We start from the raw sequence: 24522 nt of genomic DNA, 5'->3' as shown, positions 1-24522 counted from the left end.
TCATACTAAGGGATCTTTTATGATAACAACCCCTGGTGGGAAGATAGCTTCCAATCAAATTACTACACATGTACCCCTTAAGTTGGGTAGCAAAGTGATAAAGACAGATTTGATCTTACTAAACTTAGAAGGCATGGATTGGATGACTAAACATAAAGTACTGTTAGATATCTCTTCCTGAGCTGTCGAGATAGATTCACCATATCAAGGAGCCACCATACTCTATCTACCACAACGAGAGTGCTTCAACTCTTGTGCCTATGCCACAAAAGAAATTAAACTTGAAGATATCCCTGTTGTGTGTGAGTATGCGGATGTATTTCCAGATGATTTGCCTGGAATGCCCCCTGATAGAGATATCGAGTTTGTTATTGAGCTTCAACCCGGTACCGCCCCTATTTCTAAGAGGTCGTACCGAATGCCTCCAAATGAGTTAGTAGAATTGAAAGTCCAACTACAAGACCTTCTTGACAAGGGCTTTATACGTCCAAGTTCTTCACCCTGGGGATGTCCAGCCCTGTTTGTGAAGAAGAAGGACAACAGTTTGAGGCTATGTGTTGATTATCGACCACTCAATGCGGTCACTATTAAAAACAAGTATCCTCTTCCCCGCATTGATATCCTGTTTGATCAGTTAGCTGGAGCTAAAGTTTTCTCTAAGATTGATCTTCGTTCTGGCTACCATCAGATAAAGATCAAGCCATGTGATATTCCAAAAACTGTTTTCTCAACCAGATATGGACTCTATGAGTATCTAGTTATGTCTTTTGGTCTTACCAACGCCCCAGCATATTTTATGTACTTGATGAATTCAGTCTGCATGCCGGAGCTGGATAAATTCGTCGTGGTATTCATTGGCGATATTTTGATCTACTCCAAGAATGAAGAAGATCATGCTGAGCATTTGCGTATCATTCTTCAACGATTACGAGATCATCATCTTTATGCCAAATTCTCCAAGTGTGAATTTTGGTTGGACAGTGTGAAATTCTTAGGCCACACTATTTCCAGTGATGGTATATCCGTTGATCCAACTAAAGTACAAGAAGTGATGGATTGGGAATCCCCTACTTCAGTTCATCAAATTCGCAGTTTTCTTGGTTTAGCTGGATACTATCGTCGATTCATTCCTAATTTCTCCAGAATAACCAAGCCTATGACGGAGTTATTAAAGAAGGGAGTGAAGTTTGTTTGGAATGACAAATGTGAAGAAGCCTTCCAAACTCTCAAAGCACGATTAACTACTGCTCCAGTGTTGGCTACACCGGACAGTACCAAACCTTTTGATGTCTATTGTGATGCTTCTGGTACGGGACTTGGTTGTGTGCTTATGCAAGACAATCGAGTTATTGCTTATGCATCAAGAGCTCTCCGGAATCATGAGAAGAATTATCCAACACATGATTTGGAGTTAGCAGCAGTCATACACGCTCTTAAGCTTTGGAGACATCATCTTATGGGAACTCATTGTAATATTTACACTGACCATAAGAGCCTCAAATATATCTTCACTCAAGCTAATCTCAACATGAGACAGAGACGCTGGCTAGAGTTGATAAAAGATTATGATCTAGAAGTGCACTATCATCTAGGAAAGGCTAATGTGGTTGCGGATGCACTCAGCCGCAAGTCACAATGCCATTGTCTATCTGTAGAGCCATTCAATGAAACTCTATGCCAGGAAATGATGAAGTTAAACCTAGAAATGGTACCTCAAGGAAGTTTGAACCATATATCTATTGAGCCTACACTTCATGATAGCATCATCATGGCACAATTACATGATGAGGGTATTAAAATCATTAAGGAAAAGTTATCCCAAGGAGAAGCAAAATACAAATGTTTCCGAGTGGATCATAGAGGAATTTTATGGTTTGAATCTCGACTTGTTGTACCCAAGAATCATCTACTTAGAAAGCAAATCCTTGATGAGGCACATCTATCGAAGTTTTCGATTCATCCCGGTAGTACCAAGATGTACCAAGATCTTAAACAAGTTTTCTGGTGGACTCAAATGAAAAGAGAGATTGCCAGATATGTTTCTGAGTGTGATGTCTGTCAAAGAGTTAAGGCTAGTCACTTGAAGGTAGCTGGTACTCTCCAACCTTTACCCATTCCATCCTGGAAATGGGAGGACATTAGTATGGATTTTATCGTTGGCCTACCCACTACTTCTCAGAAGCATGATTCTATTTGGGTAATCGTTGATAGACTCACCAAGACCGCTCATTTTATTCCAGTGCATACAACTTATTCTGCCAAGAGGTATGTAGAGATTTATCTCGATCAAATTGTCCGTTTGCATGGAGTTCCAAAGACGATTATTTCTGATCATGGGGCTCAGTTTATTGCACGTTTCTGGGAGCAATTGCAAGAATCCCTTGGAACCAAATTGATTCGTAGCTCAGCTTATCATCCACAAACAGATGGGCAAACTGAACGAATCAATCAAATCCTTGAAGACATGTTGAGAGCATGTGCTATTCAATATGGCAAGAATTGGGATAAGTGCCTAGCACTAGCTGAATTCTCATATAATAACAGTTATCAATCCAGCTTGCAAATGGCACCATTTGAAGTGTTATACAGTCGAAGGTGTCGAACTCCTTTGAGTTGGTCACAAGCGGGAGAACGCAAAATCTTTGGGCCAGATTTAGTCTCTGAGGCAGAGGAGAAAGTCAAAGTTGTCCAGACTAATCTTAAGGCAGCCCAATCAAGACAGAAAAGTTATGCAGACAAAAGAAGGGATCCTTTACAGTTCAAGGTAGGGGATTTCGTATATTTGCGAGTGTCTCCTACTAGAGGTGTTCAACGCTTCGGTATCAAAGGGAAATTAGCACCCCGATACATCGGACCATTTGAAATCATCGAAACTTGTGGACCCGTCGCCTACCGACTTCGTCTTCCTTCTTAGTTGGCCGCCATTCATAATGTCTTCCATGTATCACAACTCCGGAAGTGCATCACGGTACCTACTGAGATCCTTGAACCACAAGATATCGAGATTGAATCCGATCTATCTTATACGGAGTATCCAATCAAGATTCTTGACACCAAAGAAAGAAGTACTAGAAGGGAGAAAGTTAAAATGTACAAGATTCAGTGGAATCATCATACCGAGGAAGAAGCTACTTGGGAGACTGAAAATTTTCTCCAAAGAAACTTTCCTGACTTTCTTAGGACCAATTCAGGTATCCAATCTGTTCCATTCCTTTTCTTCCTGTAATCTCGGGGCGAGGTTCCTTTTAGGGGGGAAGGCTGTGACACCCTAGGTGTCTGCACATTAGTGTTGCATACCTTTTATACATCATGTGCTTGTTTTGCTTGAAAAAGGACCTTTTCGTAATTATAAAAGGTTATATGTGTAATATTGATTTTATGCAAGGGTCTTTCTATAGTTTAATTTGAATTGAATGTGTGATTATAGCTTTTGTGGAGGGTGTTTTTGCAAAATGTGGTGTAATCATTACATGACAGGAAACTTTTCAAATCAGCCTAAATTTGAAGTGAAATTGCATTGAAATTGACAAAATTCCTAGAATTCAAAATCCCTCTTAGGTTTTCAAATTTAGCTCTTGAATCTTTGATCAAATAAATTTTTGTACAACATTAAAGTTGTAGATCTTGAAAAGTTGAACAACTTTCATGTTGGGCACTTTTTCATTTGAGCCCTATTTTAAAAGTTATCGCTGGTTTACAGACTAGTCCCTGGAAATTTCAGAAATTGCAAATCGATCCTTTCTTCCACCTCCTGCTCCTTTCCTCTGTTTTTCTCTGTCGCCGCCGCTGTGCAGTGTCGCCGGCGCCGTGGAGAGCCCGCCGGCCATGTTCTGCATCGCGCTGGCGCCCACGCGTCGAGCTGCTGCTCCTCCACTGCCCTTGGCTGCGCGCTGGTGCCTCCTCGCCTTGCCACACCGCCCAGAGCAGCCCGCGCGGCCGCCACCTCGCCGTCGCGGTGGCGAGCCCGCTGCAGAGGCCGCCGCCCTCTCCTCGCGTGCGCCCGAGCACTACAAATACCCTTGAAACCGATTCCCCTCGCTCTTTTGCTCTCCCCTCGCTCCCACGCCACAGAACGCCGCCGCCGTCACCCACAGAACCCCGGCGAGCTCACCCCCACCGCAGAGCCGCCATTCCAAAGCAGCTCCACCCCCACAGCCCCACCCAATAGCTTTGCCTCGTCCTAGCGCCGCTCCTCGACCGCTTCTCCTCGCCCAAACCCCACGGGAACCACCCCGCCGCCGTGCTCCGAGCACCGCAAGCCGCCGCTCACCGTCGACACCCCATCTCCGACCACCGTAGCCTCGATTCCAAGCACCAGGAGGTGCGCATCAACCTCTACTCCATTTCCCCCAACCCAGCCCTCACCGCCGGTGAGCCTAGGCGCCGGTAAAGGCCGGTCAAACCCCGCGCTCCTCTCTGACCATAGCCAAGGACCCCGTGTTTGAATTTGAAAAACCCCAGGGGGCTATCTGCGTTGTCAGTGACTCAGTGGAATAGTGCTATAGGGACTTCTTTGCTATGTTTTTCTGTGAACTTTGAAATTCAATATCAATTTGTAGAAAATTCGTAAAATAGCAAATCTTGATGTTTTGGAATCCTCTTGAAGATATCTATGCAGTAGAACCATAATATGGTAGGTGGTTGTTGTAAGTTTTTGCTGTATAAATGGTTTTGTGCCACTAGGTAAATAAATACTAGATGTTTATCTTTTTCTTCACTGATGATTGAAGCCATGTCTTGCAGTGAAACTTTTATGGTAGTTTGTTCTTATAACACTAGTATTTCTATAAAAATTTCATGATCAGTTCTCTGGTGTAGCTATTTGTTTTGATTTAATCCTTGTTTCATAGACTTAAATTATGATAAATAGTTTGTGTTCATGATAAATCATGAAAATATTCCTGAGTGTTCATCTGGAGTATCTTAGCTTGTCCATGAAGTTTGAGCATCCTTTTATGAATAGAATATTAGCTAAAAATGAATCTTTCTAATCTGTTGTCTGTTTTGTCTATTTTCTCAGAATTAATTCTTTGTAGATAAAATCATAAAAAAAATCACAGTAGCTAGTTCATTTCTGTGTAAACCTCCTGTTAAATTTTGAGCTTCTACTTTGCTATAGTTTGACCTGTATAATTCAAGATTTTTCTAGGTGTTGTCTGAATGAATGGTTTGTTGTGATTAAATGGATACATGTTTTGGCATGATTTTTACAGGGTAGCTTAATCTGTTCATGTTCTGTTTAGGGTAATTTTTTCTAAATTTATTTCTGTTTGTGCTTTGAGTTGTTTATTTATTAGCAAACCATGACTTACTTGTTATAGGAAATCACCCCACTTGTTTATGAAGTTAGTAAACTTCATTTGTGCTGTTGATCATGATGCCTTGTGTAGTTAGATTTGTTATTTAACTACTCTATAAACGATTGCCCATGTGTGTTTATAATACTGTTCTTGCATTACATATAGATACAACTGCTTTGTCGGACGGGACGTACGAGCTGATCCCGGATTCCAAAGGAGGTGATCTCGAAGCTCAAGCGAACACCGCCGTACTAACTGAGGCCCCGGACCAAAGTTCAGAAGAGCCTAGGGCTGAAATAGTTAGCGACTACCGAGAAGGCAAGCCCCGGACATAACCTATATTTCAAAGTATTATCATTTATTGTTATTACTTACTTGTGCATTTACAGTTCTTAGGATTTGAATTGAAACCCTAGATGCATGATCCTAGGAACCTATGTACTGAACACTAGACTTGAGTTCGACTACTTGCTAAGCTTATAAGACCGGCAAAAGTCGAGTGATTGCCTGTCACTCGCGAGTTCTATAGGAATTGATTGTTTACCTTTCTGTTATCAATATAAGGACGACAGACGGGGTTGTGTTCGATATCATGACCTTATGTGAGACCCCGTCTGTGTCAATGAACTTGCTAAGGTTGTGGTGTGTGGTAGCGGTGGTTAAGTTTTTGAAAGTACTAGCCACATGCCGTAAATATGGTACGCGGCAAGCCTAGTAGCCGATTGGACCGGGGAGTGGATATACCTGACACTCTCTCTTAGGGATAGGTTTTATTTTTATGTTGCGCAACACTACGACTTCGAGGGACAAGGTTCGGCCTTGGAGCCCTGTAGTCAGGGAGAGTGTTCATATCCACAAGCCGGAAAGAAAGGTCAACGGTTATTTGGGAACGACCCGACGGTGTTCCAGACGTGTGTGTTAGGTTTGCCTGGCCAGGTTAAGAAATTCGATTCGAATCGTCTGCTTCTCACAGTTTGGGACTGCTTGATCCCTTTGCCACATAGAGTAATAAGAGCAACAATATTATTTATCAATCTTGATGTTTGCTTAGTTTCTACCATGATTGGATAGTAGTTGCTTACATAGAATGGTTAATCAACTAGAATCTTGAAAGCTAAAACTTGAAAGTAAGGATCTACTCTTTATTGCTTTTCAGCAAAAGGAAAACCAGAGCCTCACAGAACCTTGCATAGTCTAGCTAAAGTGGGCTACTTATAGCCGTTGACGGTTAAGTCTTGTTGAGTATTAGAATACTCAGCCTTGCTGTTGAAACCCTTTTCAAGTATGAGTTTTGAGGATCAGATCGCTAGCTTGACCTACCCTTGCTCGTTGCCTCCTGGCTGGTCCGTAGGGTGGGATACGTCTTCGACCGGCAATGACTATGACGAGTGATACCATGCTTGGGCTAGCCTGGTATCCTTTTGCGACGTGTTTTAGCCGTCGTGTTTTATCTTCCGCTGTCTAAACTCTGAACTTACAGTTATGGCTTGTATAACTGTTTTACTTAAGTTGGTTTTGTAATAATGGTTTGAACTGGTTTGTAATCAATATTATGCCTATGTTGTAAAATTGTGGTTGTAATATCTCTGGACTCGCCTTCGTGCGGGGTATGCTTGTTCGATCCGAGAACCGGTGGTTGTATCGGGATGTTACCCGACAGACCAAGAATTGTTCCGTTTGAAGTACGTTTGAGCTGGTGTTGCCTTTATGGTGATGGCCTGCGCACTTGAGCCGGGATAATTCAGGTGGTTCTGCCACAGCAACCTCTTATGTGGCCAGAGTTGATTGACATGCTACCAATGAGAATGCGTGAGTTGCATCAATGGTACATGAAAGCATCAGCACAGAGGTATGTAATGCTTGCTGCTCCAATTAAAGATATCCATTTCCATCGAGGGATGGATGACATATGGATTGATTTTGACCATCTTTGGTTTCTATACCATCAAGACGCCCTAGACAAGTCCCTCGTCAGTGTATGGGCTATCTAAGTGTTTCCTCTCATTTCTATACTCTAGCTCTACTAAGTCTCTTTGCTTTCTCATCCTCTCCTTTTATTTGTAATCGTGCAGGATGAAAGCGCAAGAATGCCAGAAGAATGGGATCTACAACATACGCACCTGGCCAAATTGGACCGAGAATAATATATTCATGGCCTTGAATGGGCAGCACGGTTGCACATTCATTCTGTTGCCGTACAACTTCGAGTGAGTCCTTTCACTTTTTTTAATCAGTTCAATTTGCTAATAAGTGTATATATCCAACATTTCTTCTAACCATATATGTATCAATAGTTTCCACTGGATCCTACTTGTGATCGAGATCAATCGGTCCCGAGTTAGTGTGTTCGACTCGTTGAGGAAGCCAAAAGAAAAATATCAAAATCTCATAGACATCATGCAAAGGGCATGGTCTCAGTTCCTCAAAAAACACATAGGAGTAACGTCAACGGCGTGTGAACTTGAATTCAAACTTGAAAAGCCGGTTCGAATATAATACATATCGCACATCTACTTTCATATATTTAAAAAACATGAATATTTCATAACCCATGAATATATTTAGTGTTTGAGACAGAAGCAAGGAACCAATCTCTGCAGATACTACATATGCGAACACATGCATTATTTTTGCAGAGCCACAAAGAGGATGACACAAAAAGCATTCGATGTACGTATAACATTAATAACAATTTCTTGCATTTAATTCCATGCAGGTACTAATTGAAAATATTATTGTTTATTTGTACTTAGATTTGGTGTATGAAAGAGGACCTCATCAAATCGGAAAGAATCAGGGCAATTCAAGAATCACTCTGTGGATTCCAGCTGGATGAGGTGATAAATCCAAAAGGTGAATTTTATTCAGATCAAAGGATAAGCGTGGCTCAAGCTGATCCAAAGAAGCGCCGCAACGGCGATGACGAAGATGATGACTAGAATTATTTAAGAATTTGTCGGAACAAACTTATGAGCATTCATACTTGTAAATATTTTTGTAATCCCAAGTGCTCTACTATTAGAAGTAATTGTAATATTTCAAGTGTATATAAATATAATATGTATATAATTTCTTTTATTTGCTCGATACAAATACGAATGCTAGATACGAGTACGAAAACACAAACCCCTACGAGTATGAGTACTAATACCAATTAATTGAAATTAAAAAGAAAAGAGAAGAAACATAAAGGGCAACAAAAAAATAAAACTTCTTTTAGTACCGGTTGGTATCACCAACCGGTACTAAGATGCCTGCCCTGGCTACCTGCGTGGCCAGCAGTTTAGTACCGATTGGTGTTACCAACCGGTACTAAACTAGCTATTTAGTATCGGGCATGGTGACCGGTACTAAGTGCACGCGCACTTAGTACCGGAGGAGCGGTACCGGGCGGAAAACCGGTACTAACCGGGGGTTCCCGCCCGGTACTACTGCAAGTTTTTGTAGCATTGAGATCTTCTTTTGAGCCCAACCAATCTGCACAGATTGGGAATCGGATAATCGATCGAAAGCAATATTTTAAATAGCGGGCTATAGAATTTAGCGATAGGGTCCTCAAAATGCTATTAGCGCCACTATAGCCCGCTATTTTGTACTACAGTGCTCATAGCGGTAGCTCCGCGAAAACTACTGTAGCGCCGCTATAGCACCGCTGTAGTCCGCTATTAAAAACAGTGATCCAAAGGTTAGTGGCAATGAGACACACGATGGATGGATGCCAGGTGGGGTCCACGTCATCGACTACGCAAAGCAAAAACTGCATGCGGGGTCCATGCATGCTCTCGTGCAGGGGCGGATACAGGAGGGGGGCTAGGGGGCTCAAGCCCCCCCTAAGCTCTCCTAATTACACGTAAAACACTGTAGCAAGACCTCCAAATCACCATTAAATTTTCACACAAATCAACATCTCTATTGTTTCAGCCCCCCGTTGCCTCCAATCCTGCATCCGCCACTGTTCTCGTGGGTACGTTTGCGGCTATATAAGGAGTGTGGAAGGCCGCATATATATACATACATATATATCCACCTGTGCTTATGCTGCCTTGAGTGATCACTTAGCAGTAGGATTAGCATAGGGAGTGTGTGTAGTTAGTTGATTAGAGGTGAGGTGAGGTGGAACGAAGATGTTGGCGGTGTTCGGCGGCGAGGTGGTGGGGGTGCCGGCGGAGCTGGTGGCGGCGGGCAGCCGGACGCCGTCCCCCAAGACGCGGGCGTCGGAGCTGGTGAGCCGCTTTCTGGGCGGCGCCGGCGCCGAGCCGGCCGTGTCGCTGCAGCTGGGCGCCCTCGGCACCCTCGCCTACTCCCACGCCAGCCAGCCGCTCCTCCGTCCGAGGTCAGCACCCTCTCCATAAGCTTTCGCCATGGACATGGATGGAGTGTTCTTTGCTTGAGCTTTGCTCGATCGGAAGAAGTGTGCCCTTTGATTTTGCATGCATGAGCTCTGCAAGATCTAGGCGTGGATTGGAGATGCTTTTTCCGCACGCTGCTAAGTGCTAATTGCTATAAATTAGTAGTGGTTTTTTTATTAAAATACAAAGTTGGTTGATCGATATCGATTCTCTCTCTCTCTGCCGAAGAAGCCATGGACGTTGAGATCACGATTAATTAGCGGATTCATCGAACATATATGAACCTGTGGTTGACACCCACTTGTGTGAATAACAGGACAGATTTTTTCTCCTCACCGGGGGCCGGGGTGGGGGGGGGGGGCGTATGGATGTTGCTTTCCTGAGGCTAACTGAGCAATAAATCAAGTTTCCTGATCCATTCCTGTAGCTGTACGACCAAGCTACCAACTTTCCTTCACCTACCATTATCGACTTAACGGTGAGCCACAGAAATTAGGCAAGAAATGACACAGGCGACTCAGATTCGCGGCTCACGATTGCGCCACTGGGATTTTTCATGGTACAGTAACAGGGAATGATTTACCTTACGTTTTCTTGTATCCTCTGTTCACAAAGTAGAAAACCTAATGGACCAAAACAGTATTAACAAGTGGAGCTTTTTTTACCATCCTTAAAAAGTTACAAGAGGTACGGTATCACTAATTTTAACATGATGGGATTGTTAAAAAAATGTTTTTCCAATTGCCATGGCGATACGGCATCTAGACCTCTCTTGGCACGGTGCTACTGCTACACAGTCTGTGGCTGATTTTCTAAGGTTACTTGTGTCAAATTAATCAAATGGTTGATGATGATCAGATCAGACAAGAAGGAAGAAACAGGAAGAATGTTGCACCGATGTTTATATGTTGATGTGGACACTAAAATATCTTGTATGTTTATATGAGAGGATGCCTTCTCCCACATTGTTCTCCATTTGCACGTCCACATCACGGCACCTTACAAGACACGGTGCCAACAGAGTTGCCAACAAACGGTAGAGCCTCGTATTCTCCGGAAGGCTGCTACTGATGAGAAATCAATGAGCTAAACACCGTCCAAGGAAAGCGACTAGTATGTGAATATGTGATAATCCAGTAGTGGTTAAACAAGAAAAAAAAGGAGGACCTTGAGTTGTGACAGTATCGAGGAAGTTTAATTAATTTAGTACGTTGATTGTAGTTGTCATTAGACTAAACATATACTACATGGTTTAGTTCATAGTAAAGGCCTAGAGGGCACTTGAGAGTAATAAGTTGGTGATCCGGCTTTGCTGCTGCCAACAGCTCTGTTGAAAAAGAAAGCTGCACAAAGTGGCCAGATTGTTCATTCACGGCTACTATTTGTGGGGCCGGATTACCCCATAGTCTTATCCTGCTAGTACTAGGCACTCAGGCAGGTTCACATCAGATGGAGTAGCATCCAAGGAATTCCACCCATTTACTCTGTTGATTTTTAGTACTGGACATCACCCTTTTTGAACAACTTCAAAAAAAAATCTGAAAAGTAAAAGTTTAAGCAAACTTATTCTCAGTGTTAGTGCATCTTTGCATCAGGTCATCGATGTCGCACCTAACTGTGCATTCTGAACTCTGAAGGGCCATGACCTCCAGTCATTCAGAATGAGCTGAACTGCTTGGCACCAAAACACCAATGCCGGCCGTTCAGTTCAGCACGCTATTTTCATAGATTTTTTCTAAAAAAAATCCTAATATTCATTCTGGTAACTGTTAGTAGTACTGGTGTAGTACCATCAATCAGGATGCTTGCACCGTCCAGCAGCTGCTCACTGACAAACACAAAACTGTTTTAATTTGTTCAGGTCGTTTGCTGCGAAGGACGAGATCTTCTGCCTGTTCGAGGGGTTGCTGGACAACCTGGGCCGGCTGGGGCAGCAGTACGGGCTGTGCAAGGTCGCCAACGAGGCGGTCCTCGCCATCGAGGCCTACAAGACTCTGCGCGACCGGGGGCCATACCCGGCCAGCTTCATGCTCTCGCAGCTCGCCGGCGGCTACGCCTTCGTCCTCTTCGACAAGTCCACCTCCTCCCTGCTCGTCGCATCCGTGAGTTCTTCTTCTTCTGCATCATCGTCGTCATCTGCCAATAAGACGATTGCTGCAATAATGCATGGTGGTTTGCTTGAATTTTGCCTTGTCTCTTGTGCCGGGGTTCGCCGTTGTGGTTAGGATCCCGAGGGCAAGGTGCCGTTCTACTGGGGGATCACTGCTGATGGATGCGTCGCCTTCTCTGACGACGTCGACATGCTCAAAGGGTCCTGTGGCAAGTCCCTCGCGCCTTTTCCGCAGGGTAATTACTAATGCGAGCTTATTAAGCAAATGCCAGATCATGTCTTCAATTCAGTGTTTTTTTTTTTGGGAAAATTCGATTCATGCCACCACAACTCTGTGAAATTAGGTGTCATGTTGAAAATCATGCCACTCAATGGCATGATTTTCAACATGAGATCCAATTTCAAGAAATTGGAGTGGCATGGATCCAACTGACCCCTTTTTTTGTAAAAAGAATTCTCTCAAAGTGTTGCCACCCACTGCTCAACCAGTTTTAAAGATGAAGCTTTATGTACGATTTGAAGTGATGCAAACTTTTGTCTTGTATGTTTTGCTCTTAATTGTCATTTCCACTGATCTCGTGGTGGCTGAAGGTTGCTTCTACTCTAACACTCTTGGAGGCTTGAAGTGCTATGAGAACCCCAAGAACAAGGTGACTGCTGTTCCTGCAGACGAGGAAGAAATCTGTGGTGCGACTTTCCAGGTAAAACCAACGGCTTATTACGTCCTGAAGAAGAATTCAGTTTTATAGTTTTATCCGGCCTAGTTCATCTGAGCTGCATGGATCATGCAGTATCTAGCACAATGTAATATCTAACTGGGGCACCCAGCCACCCACCACAACGTGGAATTAGCATGTCAGACTCTGCACGATACTGTTTGGAATAGCGGCTCAATCCAGATGCTAAAATGACTCTACAAATTTTGCTGCCAGTGCGTAGAAAAGCGTATTAGAAGTACAGGGTAACTGAGCACTGCAGCACTTGGGCCTAAATGGCAGCTCTCAGGTTTCATCTGAAACTCCTGAACTTCTATCTGCAGGTGGAAGCCTCTACAATCCTCTCAGCACTGCATTAGGAGATTTCAGTCTGGGTTTGTGGTTCAAGCTTCAGGCTCTACACGGTGGTGTAACATAATGGCAAGGCATGCAGCTGATCTGTACATCTTCTATAAAAGGAGAAGTGAAGCCAACATGGCAAGCACTTCCGTGCTGTATGTTGTGTGTCATGACTATGAAGTTTTGTAATCTTCAGCGAATAAGCGGTTCTCACTGTCACTATGAGGCTATCTGATGCGTGTAGATAGTTGCTGCTGATTTTACATCAGACCATGAAAGAAAAACAAATAGTCCAAATAGGTTCCTTGCCACTTACTCTACCTCTCCAAAAAAGTTCATTAAACTCATTTAACTATTTTTTCCTTGGTATTAAACTTGGAGTGCGAAAAAAGAAAAAACAACGGTTATGTGGCTACTGATGTGGCAAAAACCGGGGTTGTTTTGGTCCTGGGCTAAAAAAAATGGTTTTAAGAATTTAGGGTATAGGACATCCGGTTTCAGAGGGGAAATTCAGAGGGGAAATTCGGATTTGACAAGAGTTCAGGGGTAAAGTGGACTTTTTAGCGATTCAGGTCCGAATTTTGGTGTGGGCCACAGTGTCAGCCGGAGTCTGGACTCTGGAGAAGGCAGGCCCAAAGTTAGATTTTGTATTTGTATCGAACTAAACTTGCAGAAACACTGATTTGTGAGTCCGGTCCGTACTTTGGTGTGGGCCACAGTCTTGTACAGTTTGAGCCCAAAATCCCAGATTTCCAGGTCATCTGTTCCGATGGCTATTGCCTACCGCAGGTCCAACTAGTACAGTATAAACATCGTGTAGCATTTGCCAAGGTTAAAGGAGATCAAGCCTTTGCCGAGTCCATTTAACACGACACTCGGCAAAGTCTGGATCATTGCCGAGTGATTTCCCATGACGGTACTCGGCAAAGCCTCCGTCACCGTCTCCGCGCTGTCCCCAAACCTTTTCCTTTGCCGAGAGTCATTTCTGTCTTTACCGAGTACCCGACAAAAAGCACTCGGCAAAGAGCTGTTTGCTGTCAACATCGAGGCCGAGTGAGCTATGCCGAGGGTGGCACTCGGTAAATCTTTTGCCGAGTGTTTTTAGAGCGCAAAGCTGTTATTTCCTGTAGTACATAATGAATAGAACCACTACAAGAAACTATTTAATCTGTGACTAAACAAATTTGTCGCAGATTGCTAAAAAAACATCGTAAACCAGTGTCTATTGTTGGTGGAGAGTGTCCCCGGACTGGGCGAACACTACAACAGTCGCGGAGAACACGCAGATCGAGGACGGTCGAACACAAGGGAAGCTGACGTGGTCTTCGGACAACAGTTCGGTTTCTCTCTCTCTGTATTCCATGTCCCATCAATGACTATTATAGGAGTATTTATAGGCGGCGGTTCACCTGCCAGCCGGCTAAATTACACTGTAATGCCCTCCAACTGCTAGATTCCTAGAATATTCCCTGGACAAGCTAATAATATTACATCTCTTCAATGGATTACAGCTAAGCATCCGACTCAGAGCCGTCGTGGGCTCGGCGGCTAACGTCGTCATCCGGTCGCATGGGTCTTCGATTACTTCGCCGAAGACCCGGTCTTCGGCTCGTCTCCAACGCTATCACTTGGTCGTCGACTCACTTAGTCGTCGACGCCCACCTCTTCACCATGAACCAAAGGCCTCCTCGTCTGAGGCCTTTGCCGGCCCGACAAAGCGCTCCGGGTCTTCGATCCTGACTATCTTGGTTCGCGTCCTCGACACGGGGCCTTCGGTGCGGGGCCAAAGGTGGCGTCCCCAACAGTAGCCCCTCGAGGCTGCAGTCCTTCCTTGGAGGACCTAAGCCTCGACTTCCGCTGGTGCCTACGCACCCCGAAGCGCCACCCTTTGGTCCTCACCCGCCGTCATGCCTTACGGTGAGGATTGTACCTGCCTATGCCATTGCCTTCGGGGGGGGTTAGTCAATATATGCGTAGTATGTAAATAGAAATCCATTTTTGTTAATTTGCGGGAAATGCAAATAAACGGAATAATTTAAAAAAAGAGGGAGGTGGAACGCCGCCGTTGGAGGCCGATTTCGACAGAAGCGGGGTGTGCGTCGCTGTCACCCCACGCCCCCTGTCATTCTTGTGCTGGCCTCTTGCTTTCCGCTGTGATCACGCCTCGCTTCCTAGCAGAAACGACCTTGCCTTCGCTCACCCACCTCGCACAATTAGTGCTTTGTTCTCGCGCCTCAAGAATGGAGACAATTGTAATGCTGCCGAAGAGGGATCGTGCGAGGGCCCCCCTCTACATTCTTGGGGCCCTCGGCAATGACCGAAGGCATGGTCAAAGATTTGGAGATGCGCGGAGTAATCAGCCCCGGCACGGCGCGTGCTCCCCCCTCGTCAGAAGTCCAAGCCCGCCCCAGGGATGATGAGGTCATCATCTTCAAGGACTTCTTCGCCGCCGGCCTTCGCTTTCGCCAGGATCCGGCCATGGTAGCTATCTTCCAAACGTACGAGGTTTATTTCCACCAGATGACTCCCAACTCCTTCGTCAGGCTAAACCTCTTCATGTGGCTGGCAAAGACGTGCCGGGTTTCCCCGACTGTGGAGAACTTTGTCCGCGTAAGCCACGTTCATTATGAGCCGACGACAATCATGATTCGCGGCTCCGATGGCCAGTCAACCTAGGTGGAGCCCCAATACGACTGCTACACCTTCGCTTTTCAGCCGACCGCCCCCAGCCCCGTTGCCACTTCGAAGAACAAGTGTATGGGAGACTGGGCTTCTTTTTGGTTTTATCACAAGGTGCCCCTTGACCCGGCGATGAAGCACCACCCCTTAGTGGTAAAAAGCATCGGGAACCTGGGGGAGACGCCTTCCGTCGAGGTGGACCGCGTGCCTGAGCACTGAGGCATACCTCTCGGTTCTTCGGAAGGCGTCGAAGGGTTTTGGAATGCATGACCACACCGAGGAGTACGTGGCGTGCGGTTGTTTCCCTGTGAGGTCTAGTTGGGCCATCTCTTCGTGGCTGCCGGAGGAGAAATGGGTGGACGGCCTCCCCGTGCCGGACTTCGCTGAAGCATTCCAGCTTCGCATGGAGCGTAAGTGTCACTGGTGTCGCTTACTTTGATTCTTTTGGCTTCGGTACTTTACTTTTCTGAGCTGGCTTCGGTAATTAACTTTTTCTCTTAGAGTTATTGATGCCAGGGAGGTGGAGAGCCAAACCGATGAGATCCTCGGCCCTATTTCTAGCAACGAATACGACTTGCTGGTGTCAAAGCTGGCGGGCTCTCGGAGGAATCGGGTGTTCCGATTCTTCGAGATCGAAGCCCCCTAGCGCATGGCCGAAGCGAGGCTCGCACTCCAGAAGACGAACAAGGATGCTGGGGGTGCTCCTCGAGGTGGTCGCGGCTCTGCGATAACCGCCATGTTGGAGAAACAGAAAAGAGGAAGAAAGGCTCCGGCTCGGGTGCGACGAAGCGCCCGAAACTTTTGGAACAAATTTTGAGCGGGTCACCCCTTCGAAGCAAAGGGGATTCTAAAGACGAGGGCAGCGCGAGCTGTATCCCCAGTGCTGGATTGCCTGGGGCTGCAGCCCCTCCGGCCCCAAAACAGGCTCCCCTGCCGGAATACAGTACCTTCGAACCGGAGAGCAATGAGGACAGGGACGTGTGTTAGAGATATGATCTTGTAATCTTTCCTTGTACAACACGGCTGTGAACGTTAGTCTTGGTTGTTATGGTACACGGCGATATCTTGAGTATCTGGATAGGTTTGTTAGAGATAACTCAAAGAGTATCTTACCGGTACAACAACTTGTAACATCTTGATGTAATCCTGTTGAGAGCTTTGCCTCTATATAAACACAAAGTCGTGCTGAGCCAAGATAGGCAACCACGTTACCACAAACTTTACATGGTAATCAGAGCCACCTCTTCCCCAAATACATCTACAATCATCTTCTCTTCCCATGGCGTCTACATCATCTGCGGCGCCTCTCCCTCTTGGTCCTCCTGTCGCTGAGAAACTCACTCGTGACAATTTTGTGCTTTGGAAAGCACAGTTCCTTCCTGCCATCCATGGTGCCCAACTCATGGGCATGTTAGATGGCACTACAGCGGCTCCCCGAAAGGTCGTCAAGATCGACAAGGACGGCAAGAAACAGATCGTGGCCAATCCGGCGTACAACATCTAGCTGGCAAAAGATCAGCAGCTCCTTGGCCACCTGCTGAACTCCCTCACCAAAGAAGTGCTGGGGCAGGTTGCCACCTTCACCACCACGGCACAAGTTTGGACGGCGCTTGAGGCGATGTTCTCGGCGCGCTCACGATCGCGGGTCACGAACCTGCGACTCCAACTTGCCAACCTCAAGAAGGGATCCACCTCGATGGCCAACTGCCTTGACAAGGTGAAGACCATTGTAGATGAGATCACCGCAACTGGTAAAATTATTGATGAAGATGAGATGGTCGGTTATATCTTGAATGGTTTAGATTTCGATTACAATCCTATTGTGTCTTCCATCCTTGGTCTTACTAACCCCATCATCATGAGTGATCTATATGCTCAACTGCTGTCCTATGAGACCCGTCTTGAGATGTTCAAAGAGAGAAATGATGGTGGGCAGTATCAGTCCTCCGTCAATGCTGCGTCGCGAGGTCGTGGTGGTCGTGGACGCAACCCACGTGGCCGTGGTCGCAACGGCGGCGGCCGCGGCAACGGAGGTGCACCTAAACAACAATAGCAGGGTAGCCGCACCACCAAGATTCAGTGTCAAATCTGCAAGAAGTACAACCATGAAGCTTTGGAGTGCTGGTACCGCTTTGAGGAGGATTACTAGCCTCCTGCCAAGGTTGCAGATGTAGCAACCACAAGATATGGGGTCGACACCAACTGGTACATGGACAACGGTGCATCTGACAACATCACAAGTTCGTTGGAGAACCTGACTGTCCGAGACAAGTACAGTGGTGGAGATCAAGTTCACACAGCAAACGGCGCAGGTATGAAAATCAGTAATATTGGTCATATGGTTTTACATACCCCTAGTGCAAAATTGCATCTCAAAAATATTCTCCATGTTCCTAGCGCCCACAAAAATCTTGTTTCAGTTCATCGCCTTACCTCTGATAACAATGCCTTTCTTGAGTTTCATCCAAACTATTTTCTCATCAAGGATCAGGCCACGAAGAAAACTCTTCATGGAGGAAGATGTAAAAGGGGACTTTACCCTCTCGAGCCACAGCAACATGGAGTCATTGGAGTCAAACAAGTCTATGGAGTCAATAAGCCATCTACAAGTAGATGGCATAGTCGTTTAGGGCATCCTACTTTTCCTATTGTCGAGCGTGTTCTTAGAAACAATGATCTTTCTTTTTCTAGTGATAATACAGTTGAGTCGGTGTGTGATTCATGTCAAAGAGCCAAAAGTCATCAATTACCTTATGGCACATCAAGTAGTACTTCTACTTTTCCTCTTGAACTTATTTTCTCAGACGTATGGGGACCTGCTCCTACTTCGGTTGGGCATTATTCCTACTACATGAGTTTCATTGATGATTTTAGCAAGTATACATGGGTCTACCTTCTCAAGAAAAAATCTGATGTGTTTCAAGTCTGTCGTGACTTTCAAAATTTTGTTGAAAGAAAATTTAATAGAAAGATCATCTCCATGCAGAGTGACTAGGATGGTGAGTATGAGAGGCTAAATTCCTTCTTCCAAAAAATAGGGTTATCACATCGGGTCTCTTGTCCTCATGCCCATCAACAAAATGGTGCTGCAGAGAGAAAACATCGCCATATAGCTGAAGTAGGTCTTGCCCTTCTTGCGAATGCTTCCATGCCCCTAAAGTTTTGGGATGAAGCCTTTCTCACAGCCACTCATTTGATCAATATTCTCCCCAGTAAAGTCATAGACTTTGACGTTCCATCTCAATGTCTTTTCAAAGAGAAACCAGACTACAAGTCTCTCAGGATCTTTGGCTGTGCATGCTGGCCCAATTTACGTCCATATAACACCAAGAAACTTGCCTTTCGATCTATTCGGTGTGTTTTTCTTGGTTATAGTGGCCAACACAAAGGTTTCAAGTGTCTAGAACCATCCTCTGGAAGAGTCTATATCTCTAGGGATGTTGTCTTTGATGAAGCTGTCTTCCCCTTCTCTGAACTTCATGAGAATGCTGGTGCACGTCTTCGCAAAGAAATTCTCCCCCTTCCGGATCATCTTCTCCCTAGGGGTGTGGACCGTACTGACCCTATTACTGCTGACACAAATGTTTCTAGCTGTGGTGATCAATTGTAGGAACAATAAAAAAAAATTCAGAAGAAAACGGTGCAAGTTTTACACCAAATCATGGTGTACAGACCGCACAAAATAACAGAGGCTCTTGCACTGATTTTGAAGCAGATCCGCCCGCCACCGACTGCACACGATCCCAGGGGGATTCTCTGGTGTCGTCACCAGCTGCGTCAACCGGTGCTCCACCCATCAGTGCCGCCACGTGGGGGGGGGGGCGGGGCAAGCGTGCAGCCTGCTTCCGACCGTGCTGTCTCCCCACGTGTGCATGAGGCCGTCTCACCTACCGAAGCTGATGCGGCATCCGGATCAGCTGCGCCACATGAGTCTACAGCCTCGCCAGTGGCTGGCACCTCTCCAACTTCCTCCACTGGTGCAGTGTCTCCTCCGTCTGTGCATCCAAGAACACGGCTCCAAAGAGGTATCGTCAAACCTAAGAAGTACACCGATGGTACAATCAGATATGGCTATTTGTGTTCCACAGGAGAACCCCAAAGTTTGCAAGAAGCACTAGATGATCCTAAGTGGAGGAAAGCTATGGAGGAAGAATATAATGCACTTCTCCGAAATAATACATGGCATCTCATTTCTGCCAAGAAAGGTACTAATATAATTGACTGCAAGTGGGTCTACAAAATTAAAAGGAAGGCAGATGGGACTATTGACAGATGCAAGGCCAGACTAGTAGCAAAAGGATTCAAGCAAAGATATGGAATTGATTATGAGGATACCTTTAGTCCTATTGTTAAAATTTCTACAGTTAGATTGGTTCTGTCTATAGCTGTTACTAGAGGTTGGTGCCTGCGACAACTAGATGTACAGAATGCGTTTCTCCATGGTATTCTGGAAGAGGAAGTATATATGAAATAACCACCTGGGTTTGAAAGTAATGATGCGGCCTTCTTGGTGTGTAAGTTGGATAAAGCTATCTATGGGCTTAAGCAGGCGCCTAGAGCGTGGTACTCAAGGTTGAGTCTGAAATTAATTGAGCCAGGCTTTAAATTTTCAAAGTCAGACACCTCACTATTTATATATCAAAAGAATGCGGTAACAATGTTCATGTTGATTTATGTTGATCATATGATTGTTACCAGTTCATCTCAAGAAGCCGTGGCAGCTTTACTCAAGGATCTTAAGAAAGACTTTGCTCTTAAGGATTTGGGTGATCTACACTATTTTCTTGGTATTGAAGTTAAAAGAGATAAAGAAGGTCTTGTATTACCTCAGGAGAAATATGCCAAGGATATTCTTTCTCATGTGGGCATGACAAAGTGCAAGGCTGCAATAACTCCCTTGTCGTCTACAGAGAAGCTCTCAAAGATAGAAGGAGAAGCTCTTGGAGTTGAAGATAGCACAAGGTACAGGAGTATTGTAGGTGCTTTGCAATATCTTACCCTTACTCGACCAGACCTTGCCTTTTCAGTAAATAAAGTCTGTCAATTTCTTCATAATCCAACAACAGTGCACTGGACATCAGTTAAGAGAATTCTGAGGTATATACAGTTAACAAGTGGAACCGGGTTAAGAATTGGTAAAACAAGTTCTATGCTTTTAAGTGCCTTCTCGGATGCTGATTGGGCTGGAGATATAGATGATAGGCGATCTATTGGAGGATTTGCAATATTCCTCGGATCTAATCTCATTTCTTGGAGTGCTCGTAAGCAGCCAACAGTATCAAGGTCAAGCACTGAGGCTGAGTATAAATCAATGGCAAATGCTACAGCTGAGTTAATCTGGGTTCAGTCACTTTTGGGAGAACTTGGAATATCAGTCACGCAGGTTCCTTGCTTGTGGTGTGATAATCTCGGTGCAACATATCTTGCCGCCAATCCTGTGTTTCATGCTAGAGCAAAATACATAGAGATTGATTTTCACTTTGTCCGTGAACGAGTTGCAAATGGGCAATTGCAGATTCGGTTTGTATCTTCTAAAGATCAACTAGCAGACGGCTTCACCAAGGCTTTGCCTACTCGACAGTTTGAAGATTTCAAGCGCAACCTAAACCTTGAATATCACCAAAGTTTAGATTGAGGGAGGGAGGGGGGAGGGGGGTGTTAGAGAATATGATCTTGTAATCTTTCTTGTACAACACGGCTGTGAACGTGTAGTCTTGGTTGTTATGGTACACGGCGATATCTTGAGTATCTGGATAGGTTTGTTAGAGATAACTCAAAGAGTATCTTACCGGTACAACAACTTGTAACGTCTTGATGTAATCCTGTTGAGAGCTTTAACTCTATATAAACACGAAGTCAGTGAGCCAAGATAGCCAACCATGTTACCACAAACTTTACAATGTGGACATCGTCTCATCAGCCGGTCCGCCACCCCCTGCCACTAAGCCTGCCGCTGCGCCTGCCGCCGCACCAATGGTGTCTCCATCTACGTCCTCATCTGCATCGTCTTCGTCTGACGGCGAGGACGGGAACGCTGCTGGTAAAGGAGCTGCCGCCCCGACGGTTACTCCGGCGATGCCAGAGACGGCTGGTGCCAGTCCCGACGAAGAAGATGCTGCGCCAGGCTCTCCGGACAGCAGCAGCTACCTCGTTAGCCCCTCAGACCCTGTTGGGGTGGCTATCGAGCTAGGCGTTTCCGGGGCGAAGCTGATTGGCAGTAACGTCGTGGGGAGTCTGTGCTTTGAAAGCAGTGACTGCAAGAGGAGGTTCCTCACTGAAGCTGGTGATGCCTTCAGTTTTCCTTTGATGGAGAGGAGGTTGATGAGGACGGGCGTGGAGAACATGCTCCAGTGCGCCCAGGACCTGGCCGGCTGGCCCTTAAATCATTTGTGGCTTCGTCAACTTCGGCTGGATGGTGGTGGGTCTTCGCTGCTGTCTGAGCTGGAAGAAAGGGTGGCTGCTTTGGAGAAGGAAAAGTCTGAGTTGCAGGCCGCTCTCTCTTCTACCCGCGATGAAGCTGAATCTAATGCGGGAAAAAAATTGGGTGGACACCGGGCGCAGGGGCGCCCCCGTGCGACCCCCCGCCCGATGCTCGCCTTTTCCAATCGGACGACGCCTGTCGTTCGGCTCCCGCTTGCTCCCGCGCAACGTTAAGGCGCCCGCTCGGCTTCCGCTAAACTCGCTCGCTCGGCTCACCTCCATTTCCTAGCCTCGGCTCGCCTCCCGATCGTAACGCAAGGCTGAAGCACTAACTGGCGCTGGCGCTCGCGTGCAGCGACAGTTCGTCGACGGACGGCGAAGCCCTACCCTGCAACAGCGACGGGCGGAGGGGATCAAGCGGCGGTTCACGCCACCCGTGCGAAGCTCTACCTGGCCAGGTGACGCTGCTGATTCGCTTCACGCTTCTCTCGCATTCTTGTGGCTGCTTCGTTCATCTTCCCGGGCAGGCATTCTCGTTCTTTGCTTCAACGGCTGGTAGTTGTGAACTGTGCAAGGAGGCAAGGAGCACGCTAGAATGATGTACAGGTTGCAAGAACGATCTCATAAATGCTAGCACTAGGAAGCCAAGCCAAATTAAACAGATCATGCTAGCTGCTGGGGATGCCGTCATGTTTTTTCTACTTTGGCGCATGTGTGAATGATTTAGTTGCTTATTCTCTTACGCAGGTGATCAACCAGCTTCCATGGATCAACCAGCCGCCTCCGTGGCAGGTGTTCCTTGAGATCAGTATCAACAGATAACAGTGTTATCAAGTCAAAATCGAAATTCATACATCACTCGATTCCACAATGTTTCATAGTTCATATCAATGCCAATGTTATCAAGTCAAAGAAGCATATGGCTTCCCATTCGCCAAATCGAGTGGACTCCCAGGAACCCACTAAATTGCAGACGTGGAGCGGGGCCCGCCTCGGCCGTTGCTACCCCACGCTCGCCGGAAGCTGCCGCCGCGGCCCTCTCCGCTCGCCACCACCCACATGCGCCATGCCGCCCCGCCGCCGACGCCCGATGCGAGGAGGAAGGAGCTCGCGCCGGTCCTCCCCCGCCGCCCAGATCCGCTCGCAAGGAGGCCGCGAGGAGGCGGTGGAGCGAGCAGGGGAGCATAGTGGCCGCCACGCACCCTAGGCCTACTGCGGCCAGGGGGAGCAAGGCCGAGGCGGCGTACAAGAGCAAGGCCAAGGTGGCGGACAAGCTCGAGCACCGAATGTGGAGGCGAGCACCGTGGACGGGAGTGAGGCCGAGGCGGTGGCGAGGCAAGCCCGCACCTCCGCGTGGCTCGCGGCCGTGGGCGTGTGCAGGGTGTGGAGCAGCGCATGCGTGGAGGTTGGTGGGACGAGCTCGGCGCGGTGGAGGGAGGAGGGAGGAGGAGGAGGGAGAAAGGAGAGGGCGGCGTGGCGTGGAGGCGCCGGGGAGGAGGTGGAGAGAGAGACAATGGGAGGGAGGGGGTGTCGGTGGGGGTGGGGGAGCAAAAGGGGAAAAAGAATTCCGTCGCGTGGGCCCCAGGTCCTGGTAGTTGGTATAGAGTAGACATATAAAGGATGATGAGTGCGGGAGAAACTGGTATAGAGGAGAGAATCTTGATGACCAGGATATAATATACTTTTTAGAGGATGAAAATAGAGTACCACGAGTGCGGATATCCTTAGGATGTGGTGGAGGTCGCCGTTGGGTGAACGCAATTATGGCCGCATGGGCCCACCATGCTAGTTGCTCGTTCCGACCTGGCAGCATGGTTTTCTGCATCAGTTGGCCACCTAGGCTCGAGATGGTAGCGTCGTGAATCCCTCTTTTAACAGCACGAACACGTCATCATTGTATTAATTTTTCTCCCGAGTTCGACTCCCTTTGACAGCTGCTAAACAATTTTTCTTTTTGCTCTTTATTTTGTTCTAGTGCGACACATCTTCATAGTACTAAATAGTTCCCCTTTCTTTTCTAGTGCTATATTCATCATACTAGTAAAATAATTTTATATTTCATTATATTTTAAATATAAATTATTGTTATTTGTTTGAACTATAGTTTTTTTGATGAACTAAGCTATTGTTTTCATTTTCTCATGATTTATATGCACCATTATACAAATATTTTTGTTTCTAAGACAAAAATTGAAAGTGTTATCATAGTCAACAACCTCAATTCGTATACATGACCATTTAAAATTAAAAGTGGAAGGTTTTATATACAAAACTACAAGTCAAAATGTATGTGTATATGTGTGTACTATCCAACTTCTCAATGCTAAACAATAAAGGTTTCACATGCCTTGCATATGGGTGTCTAATACTCTATTTATAGCTTACATTAGTTGTACATAACTGCATTGCACATAAAATATCTATCAATACAATTTTTATCCACAACATGATTTGAAATATTGCATAGTGTGTTTTCTAATATTCTAGTAGTATAAGACTATTTTTCATTTGGGATAATTTATTGCAATATATTATTTGTAATGATAGGAAATATACATTCAAGTGTTTTATACACTCTTAATAAAATCATACCATAAATCTTAATATAG

The 24522-nt window shown here is 46.0% G+C and overlaps 1 protein-coding gene and 1 non-coding gene across 3 annotated transcripts; both read left to right on the top strand.

The window, feature by feature from the left end:
* The first annotated feature begins 9291 nt into the window (after positions 1–9291).
* LOC120686309 (stem-specific protein TSJT1-like) lies at positions 9292–13129 on the top strand. Of its 2 annotated transcripts, XM_039968512.1 has the most exons (5): positions 9292–9633; positions 11511–11751; positions 11875–11995; positions 12351–12460; positions 12799–13129. In XM_039968512.1, exons 1-5 carry the CDS (start codon positions 9425–9427, stop codon positions 12832–12834), a joined length of 717 nt encoding a protein of 238 aa, XP_039824446.1. In that variant the 5' UTR covers positions 9292–9424; the 3' UTR covers positions 12835–13129. The 2 variants fall into 2 exon arrangements, 1 of the variants encoding a protein (XP_039824446.1); XR_005680133.1 differs by lacking the exons at positions 12351–12460; positions 12799–13129 and adding an exon at positions 12197–12290 and having other exon boundaries at positions 9306–9633; positions 11875–12057.
* Positions 13130–17249: 4120 nt separating this feature from the next.
* Positions 17250–17388, top strand: LOC120687091. The gene has a single exon (XR_005680589.1). It is a non-coding gene; the product is annotated as a small nucleolar RNA Z247 (small nucleolar RNA).
* Positions 17389–24522: the final 7134 nt, after the last annotated feature.

The sequence above is a fragment of the Panicum virgatum genome, chromosome 8N (genome assembly GCF_016808335.1).
Source record: "Panicum virgatum strain AP13 chromosome 8N, P.virgatum_v5, whole genome shotgun sequence".
NCBI lineage: Eukaryota > Viridiplantae > Streptophyta > Magnoliopsida > Poales > Poaceae > Panicum > Panicum virgatum.
The sequence above is the reverse complement of the archived record's forward strand: the minus strand, read 5'-3'. Positions and strand labels throughout refer to the sequence as shown.